An 8377-nucleotide genomic window follows, 5' to 3' on the forward strand; every position below is an offset into this window, starting at 1 on the left:
AGGAAGGTGGTATTGAGCAATGAGATTATAAAATATAGTTGATAACACAAGGACACGTTGAGTGCACATGGAAGCAATCAGTGAATTGGATTCATGCTTGCCTTGCCATCTACCATTGTTTCAAATGCAATGTCATAATGGGGCCTTGGTACATTTGAGCATCGGGTCAGATGCAGGATCAGATTGCACTTAAGGACAATTCATCGTTTCCACCCACCACTTCACTTTTTTTTGCCATTTTTTTTGCTTAAATTCCTGCTACACCTAACAGTCAGGTTTCCCCAGAGGTGCAGTCTCATGAGAAGGCTTAAAAGAATGTCATATTGGATTCTAAAAGGATAATCATGGGGCCATATGGTAACTGAAAAAGTGCAGCTGAATTGTTCCTCCTCTGCTCTTCTACCTAGGTGGTGTGGTTTACTATATTGGTGAGTTTGTTGAGTACTTTTCTTCTTGTGGTTTTGTATGGGTTTAATCTGGTACTCTGGGTTGAGTTAAATTAGCAGCGTGGATAAGGTTCAGTCTGGGCCCAGGGATAAGTACCGAGCCCACGCATTGCAGCCAAAACCTTTCGTTTTCTTTTACTTGGGTTTTTCCATCTTATGGAGAAGGATATTTCTGATAGTCTTTAGGGGTCCAATGGCGATCGAGTAGATGTTATAGATATTTCTAATAGCTGGAAAAGAAGCTGTTGAGTTACTTATCGAGGTACATTGGAAAAATTGACATAATTTGAATGAAATTAACTAAAACTACTACTAGAACTTTTCCCCTAATTCTATATATTTAAATATATTTTTTCTATTTAAAAAAAGTTTAGCTTATTTAATCCTGCCTGAGAAACAGAATCAAGGACAAACTAAACCACCCGCCATGTGCTGGCTGTACATTTCAATATTGGTATAAAACAAAGGCTGAGACAAAAAACAAAAGGCCTGCACCATGTGACCTCTCATCATTGGTCTTCAATTGTGTGCTAATTAGCAAGCAAATAGGCATTGAATTTGATGTCATTGGACTGGTAATACACTAGGTCATACATATTGTAAACACATTGGACTGAGAGCACTGGCTTATGTCAACTGCATTGGTTGCCATGCAGTCTTTTACTAGTACCTGCAAAAATTACAGGCTCTGAATGTTTGTTATTTCCTTAACAAATCCTTTTTAGCTTATTTTCTTAACATCTCTCACGAGAAGCCGGTGTTCGAATCCCAATCCAGTGGATTAAAGAGTTTTTTGGGGGGCGTACACAGGAAAGAGACTGTTCCCATAAGAGCATTGGGACTTACTGCTCTGGAGTCAAACAAGAGTGGAGACCAGTCACTCTGGGAATCTGCTTTTGCTCAAATTTTCATGTTGGTGTGTACCGATGTACTTGTGATTCTCTCACATAGTGCCTTGTAATGCTTGCGAATCCTATGGAGCCTCATTCCCTAGGTTAATAACGGGCTTGTAGTGAACTTGGACTCTCAAATGCCAAAGATTTCCAATTGTTTATGGAAAATATTGGTTTTGTTTAGATAGCTTGCAAATGAGATATGAACACTTGGCCATTGTCAATACTATAACGGTGCAACACTGTTTACTATTGCTTATGGGAAGGAGTGCGGAGCTACTGGTAGTGGTGGGAGAATGAGCTCATGCCATTATATCTGAACAGTACACTTTGGAGTTAGCTTAGTTTATATAGGTATTAGGAGCTGCTTGAAGAACATAGATAGTTTTTCTTGCTTTGCCAAAATGTCTGCAAGTGCAAAGTTCCTTCATGGAATATCTGATGATCCCCAACTTGAAAAACAAATGGAGAAGCAAATTGGGTGCATGGCGGGATTTCTCCAGTTGTTCGATAGACACCAGATTCTCACTGGCAAGCGGTTGTATGGACCAAAGAGACTTATTGCAGGTCACACGAGCTCCAGCAACTCCAAACTTGATTCTACAGTGGCCTCTGCTCAAAATGTGGTAATGAAACATGCGCATTTTATAAGTAGCACCAGTTTTTTTCGTTTGCCTTGTTATTTTTTAGTTTAGGCACTCTATCTACAGATTAACCAACGAAGGAGTGTTCCAGTAGCTGATATATGTTCAATTCATCCGTTTTGTGTTACTGGATGACATTTTACAAATACCAATTTTATCAGCGTACAGATTTTGATTGAACTCAATTGACTATCTTTTCAAGTTTGTCTCAATCCTTTTTGTTTTGAATGAACAAAAGTTGTTTGTTAAGAATCTATGAAAGTTTTGGTATAAAATATTTAAGTTGAAGAAAAGATCATCTTCCAAAATTCTTTCAGAATTTAGAGTATGTAGCATCCATACGAACTTAATCCATCTATAAAAAGAATTCTGGTAGTGGCTAATGCTGTGCTCTGCTTTTTTCAAAATGTAGACGAGTGAAGATGGTCACAAGGCTCCATTGGATTCATGTGGCAATTCTAATGCAGCTTCGAGGGCATCTTCTATGGACTGCAATGACAGCACTTGCCAATCCTTTCTATCCAAAGAACAGATGCTGGCTGACAATATCTCTACAGCTCGAATGGCGCTCCAATCCAGAGCAAAGGAGAATTCGCCATCGATCTTACAGGATAACAAAGATGCAAAAGCAGCACACGTTTCCAACAATTCGAGGGCTCCAATTCTTTCTAGGGACCAACCAAGGTTCTCTCTTGACTCATCTAGGCATTCACTTGATATAAGAGATGTGGTTAGAGATACATTTTATAGAGATTCCCCAAAACCATCAATGGATTCAAGAGTCCAAAACAAAAAGGAAATAAATAAATTCAGTGCCAAACAAAAATCTTTGATGGATGGGAAGGTGACTGCAACTACTGGTAAAGAGCCCTCACTGAAGCCCCTGCCAAAGAATAGAGAGCAGCTTCAAGCATCACATGAACCGGCTACTAAATCAGTCATGGATGCTAACCTGAAAAAATCTCCAGGGAACCCTGAGGATAGCCAAGGAACTAAAAGATTCTCTCGAGGATCAAAAGAATCCCTTCAGTCATCATATGATAGTAGAGAAATAGCTAGAACATCCTTTTTTGAATCCAAAGACGCGCTTAGCGCTTCTTTCAAACTGAGAGAAGCCCCTAGGCTCTCCTTAGACAGCAGAGCTCACCTTGCAGGAGGCTTTTATGGAAGGGAAATTGCAAATGATAAGCAAGGAGTGAATGTAGAAGAAATGAGTAATGGAAAAAAACGATCTCCCAGCGTGGTTGCACGCCTAATGGGCTTGGAAGCATTTCCCGGTTCAAATTCAACATCTCAGAAAAGGGTAGAACTGAGGCGATCTGCTTCAGAATCAAGGGTTAACTACGATATCCTTCGCTCTCAGCACAATGAAGGGAAGATTTTTTCTCAGTTCAAGACTTCCAAGGAGGCTAAAAACAATCATGATCATAAATCTGTTGACAATGCTACTTCCAGACAAAGCTTCCCATGCACGAAGCAGAAAGACAGCAGCGCTTTTGTTTTGTCAAAGACCCTCAAAACCCCGCAAAGGAGAGACAACTATGAAGAAGACCAGAGAAAAGAAGCAGAAGCAATGGATAAAAAGCTTCAGTTGCCCGAGGGGAATGTTTGCAATTCATTACAATCTTACTCTAAGCAAAAGGCAGCAGATCCAAAACCTGCAAATACCCACAAGTACCCAATTGAAGCTGCTCCATGGAAACAACGAGAGGGTTGGCAGGGTTATCAACAAAATGCCTTTGGAGCCTGGAGCTTTTCTCCTGAACGAAAAAGGAACAGCTCACAAGGCACTTATGATCTCTACACTGAGATTGAGAATAGACTTAAACAACGAGGCCTCGAAGGATCCGGCAAAGACTTCGAAACTTTGAAGCAGATTGTAGAAGCTGTGCAACTGAAGAGCCTTCTCTATTCCGAAAAAGACAGGGGACTGAATCACAATCAGCAGTCAAGCTATTTTCAGCAGGGTGGACTCGATGAATTCAATTATACACCAAGGTCAAGGTTATTCTATGAAGATCACTCATTGTTGCAACAGCGAGAGAGCTCACAAGATAAGATTGCAAAGTCTTTTGAATCCCCCATAGTTATAATGAAGCCCGCAAAACTACTGAGCAATTTGAAATCTCCACGAGCTTCACATTCTTTCCCTAATCAGCGCGAGAAAGTTGGCAATGCCTCATCACAGATTGGCTACAGGGGAAGAGGCGATAGGGCTTCCAGTCCTAGTAACACCACCAGAGGTAGAGAACCTGTAGACAATTTGGGAAATGATAGGCAAAGACGAGAACGAATCACAAATGAGGCTTCGCAAAAAGAGCCCAACTCCAGGAGGCCTCAGCTATTCGTATCGCCTCCTCCTGCTTCAAGAGCACAACAATCTTCTCAGGCATTGAGTTCTATGAGAAGCCCGAATTCTCCAACCCAAAACAAGCAAAGAGGTACCAAGGTTGAAACTGAAAGAATGGCTAAGCGTTCAGGAAGCCCAACGAAGCAGAGGGACACCAGCAGAAGTTCCTCACCGTTGCAGTCTCCAAAGTCTGCAAGACAAACTACCGGGAAAAAAAATGGATCGGACAAAGAAAATAGCTTTTCTCGCAACAAGATGAAGATCAAGGAAGCATCTGTTACAGAGCTTGGTGACAATGAAGTGAATTTGAGCTCAAATGATCGCTTGGTAGATGAAGCTTCCCTGCTTTCAGAGAGCAACAGAAGTACAACATCTCTTATGGAAATGGAGGTAAGTGTTCTGTCTTACTGTTACATTAGCATTTAAGTAATTATTTAATGATTATATTCTCTTCTGGGATCGATTCTCTGATAGACATTTCAGATCATACTACCTGAAAGGTTGATGCCAAAAACTATCACACAATCGATCCCAGAAGAGAATATAATCATCTAGCATGGATTGTAGAAATCTGATGAAATTGATTATTTAATGCTTGCCAAACTTAATAGCCAAGATTTTTGTTAATAATCTGGGAATTTTTTCTAAAATTTACATTGAATACGTTTACAGAAGCCAACTTCAACCAAAACCGAAGATGCTGGAAACTATTATGCAGAAACAAATTATAATGCATCAAAAGATTCGGATCACTGCTACAAATCATTGGGTTCTACAGATGTTGCTGAGCAGCCAAGCCCAGTATCTGTTCTTGATTCCTCTTTCTACAAGGAAGACTGCTCTCCATCTCCTGTTATGAAACGCTCGGTAAATTTCTCAGGTAACATGTCAAAACATTTGATTTTTGTTAAGCATTCTCATCTTGATCCAAATCTAACAATGTTTTGCAATGTCAAGGTTGTGTAGCTTCTAGAAGGCTCTTTTCATCTTAAATTTTGTAAGAAACATAATGTTAAAAGTTGAGTGTCATCCCTCAATCTTGTTATAAATACCGATATTTGAACAAAAGGCATTCAGAGTTACAAGCAAACTAGGGATCACACTATACCATAATGGTATAGACAGTATAGAAGCCATAAGACAGAAGTGGCAATCATGTGTTTTAAATATGACTTCATATGTTCCGATACAACATACACTATTTTTTTAAAGTTTGAATCCTGGATTTGATTGTATGGACAATTTTTTATCATCAACATTTCGGATCACACTTCATGATCCATCATCAGGATTGTGGAAATCTGATAGATTAATGCACTATGTTTCCTCACTGAGATTTTATTGTTTTCTTGGGTGCTTTGCTGGTTCTCTATTTTTGTCTGTTCAGCCTTAAGACTCTGCTTTTAGAGCGCTTTGTTTAATCTCCTTGTGAGATTCATCTCATTTGCCTTCATGGTGGTTATGTAACGGTCCAGGCCCTTCCCCATGCTAATCTAATTGAAACATACAGTAAATGGAAACATAATTATTTGATTATGCAATGACAATAATGCATGATATGGGGAAGATGAGTGGATTGAAAGAAAGTACAGACAGCACACATTTCATACTGGCACATGCATATGAAAATGTTGGCATTATGGTACAGGCCTTCCTTTTCATTTCTTTATTGTGTTCTTTATGTGAGTGCTAATGCCCACAATTTACTTTCATTGAATTCTGATTAAGCACTGTTACTTATTCTTTTTATCTTTTTGAGTTCCTCGCCTTGTAGTAAGAAACCTGACCGAGGGTTGGCACCAAAATGGATTGCGCACTGTTGTTCTTGCCAGTGAATTACTAACATTTTGATTTCAGATTTTTTTTAGTGTACATTTTTCTTCTAATTAGTTGCGAGTTCAAGCTAAATTCATGAAGTTTCCGGTCCATAAAATGTTAATTCCTGGATCAGTCCATAAGGACGACAAATGTGTACGTTGTGCAATCCAGAAGTTCACATCCTGATAGTTGCAAGCCGATGCACCATTTGTATTGTTGAGATATTGCCTAAACAATTGTTTCTAGCTTCTAGCAACCACAATTTCTCAAGCTTAGTTCCTAATACAATCAATTCTGCACATATTAGGATTTAAGCTAACAAACAGTGAGCCACATTTTCTCTTTTGATTCATTGTTTCTGTCAGAATATTTGAACATAAAATTTGCTTCTATTTTCCATAGCCCAGTCTAATCAATTCTGATGGTTGTGTATTTCAGAGGAGAGACAAGATGATGCTGATCAAGGCGTCGCTCATTGCCTGAGCTTCATTACCAAGCAACAATTCCAATTGGATGACATGAAGCTTGATGAGCCTCTTGATTTTACTCACAAGCTACATTGTAATTCAGCTATGGGAATCCAGGAGGCTGGAATGGATACCTTAAGGCTCAAATTGCAATCCAACAGCCTACACCGCAGTCGCAGTGAGAAGAAGCCCAATCCTACCTATTCCTACATTGCAGAAATCCTCCATGCTTCAGGGCTTCTAGAAGACAATGAAGCTTATCCAGTTGTGTACCATTCATCTGTTTCACCAGTTGATCCCCATCTATTTTCTGTCTTAGAACAGCAACAGACATTTTCGGAGTCTGCAAATGGCGAAGGTCAGGGTTACATTCAAAAGAAGAAGATGACCTACATTGAGCAATCAAACAGAGAGCTTACATTCAGCGCGGTCAATGATATCTTATGCACAAAGTTGTCTCCCTACCTGAATCTTAGGCCATGGACTTGTTCTGCCAAGAAGATTCAGAGAAAAAGAGCTACAGGACAACAGCTTCTAAAAGAAGTATGGGATGAGTTTCAAGGCCTGCCCACCATTCCTTCGGAGGACATTTGCGAAACCTTACTGAGAATGCTTCAAAAGGATTTTGCAAGGGATGTAGATTCATGGGCTGATAATGCAGCTGAGATTGCAGGGGCTGTGTTAGACATTGAAAGAATGATTTTCAAGGACTTGATAGATGATACAATTAGGCAAATGGGTGCTGTAGGCAGCAAATGCTTGGCTTCCATGCCAAGAAGAAAGCTCTGCTTCACTTGAGTTGAAGCTTTGTACAGAGAGAGATATACATGTTGTTAGTTGCCCTTCTGAAATAAAATATAGAGGTATCTATGACTAGAGAGTCCACCACCAGTGTCCTAGGAGAAGGAAAGTTGGTTATTTCAGTTTGATGTTTCTATTTTGTTTTATTTGTAAAGGAAGTGAGTGAGGTGGGGGCTTATTTCCTTGGAAAGTGAGCTTTAAAAGGTTAAGGTGTCCGTTTTTTTCTTAAGGTCTTGACCTAGTCACTACCCCCTTTTGGGTGTGATAGACCCTATAGGGAATATTTTTACTTGACTTTCATGATTGACTTCGGGAATGATGAACTTTTTCAATTTGTTTAAAGATTGTAAGAATGATATATAATGACGTCCACCTTGACAAGGAATAAACTTTGTTCTCATTCCTTTTTGGCTCTACTAAAATGTATACTCCTCGCTAGCCTTTTTGAGTACAAATTGCAAATGATATACTTCTTTGGGATATATGAGAAGCTTGAAATCATTAAGAAACATATTTTCCAACTCAAGCCATGAATATTGGAGGCAATGCAAGGTAACAATTGCATTCAGTCTCGTATGGTATATAAGGACATGCACTAGTCTATATCTTTCTTTTGACTTTGAGCATATTCGATTTTTAAAGTTCGATCATTAAATTATAATTTATGTAGATTTTTGGGTGGATTGTGGTCTTTCAATAGGAATAGTGAAAAAGACTATTCCCTCCAAGTTTGAAACACGAACTTTAACTATTGTTTATTAACAATTTGTATAGGTTACTTCTAAGGTAATAGGATTGATTCTTTAAAAACTTATAAATGGAAAGATGATTACTCTCTTAGATTATCTTACACAAGTCAATTAAGAGATGATGGATATTAAAGGAGATTTTCTTAATAGAAAGGGAGTCACCAAGATATATTTGCAAATTTGACTATTCAAGCAAACTCTTAGCATTT

General features: G+C 39.0%; 1 protein-coding gene across 1 annotated transcript; it reads left to right on the top strand.

Moving 5' to 3' along the window:
* The first annotated feature begins 934 nt into the window (after positions 1-934).
* On the top strand, positions 935-7808 carry LOC149545197 (uncharacterized). Its single transcript, XM_089790573.1, has 4 exons — positions 935-1965; positions 2396-4723; positions 5006-5213; positions 6590-7808. Exons 1-4 carry the CDS (start codon positions 1744-1746, stop codon positions 7414-7416), a joined length of 3585 nt encoding a protein of 1194 aa, XP_089646699.1. The 5' UTR covers positions 935-1743; the 3' UTR covers positions 7417-7808.
* Positions 7809-8377: the final 569 nt, after the last annotated feature.

Source organism: Cupressus sempervirens, chromosome 7 (assembly GCF_028749045.1).
Source record: "Cupressus sempervirens isolate cs-2001-9-10 chromosome 7, ASM2874904v1, whole genome shotgun sequence".
Taxonomy (NCBI): Eukaryota; Viridiplantae; Streptophyta; class Pinopsida; order Cupressales; family Cupressaceae; genus Cupressus; species Cupressus sempervirens.

Coding starts and splice junctions, on each gene's coding strand:
- LOC149545197 (XM_089790573.1), top strand. CDS start 1,744: ATGTCTGCAAGTGCAAAGTTCCTTCATGGAATATCTGATGATCCCCAA. Junction 1,966..2,395: donor TGGCCTCTGCTCAAAATGTG/GTAATGAAACAT, acceptor TTCAAAATGTAG/ACGAGTGAAGATGGTCACAA. Junction 4,724..5,005: donor CATCTCTTATGGAAATGGAG/GTAAGTGTTCTG, acceptor ATACGTTTACAG/AAGCCAACTTCAACCAAAAC.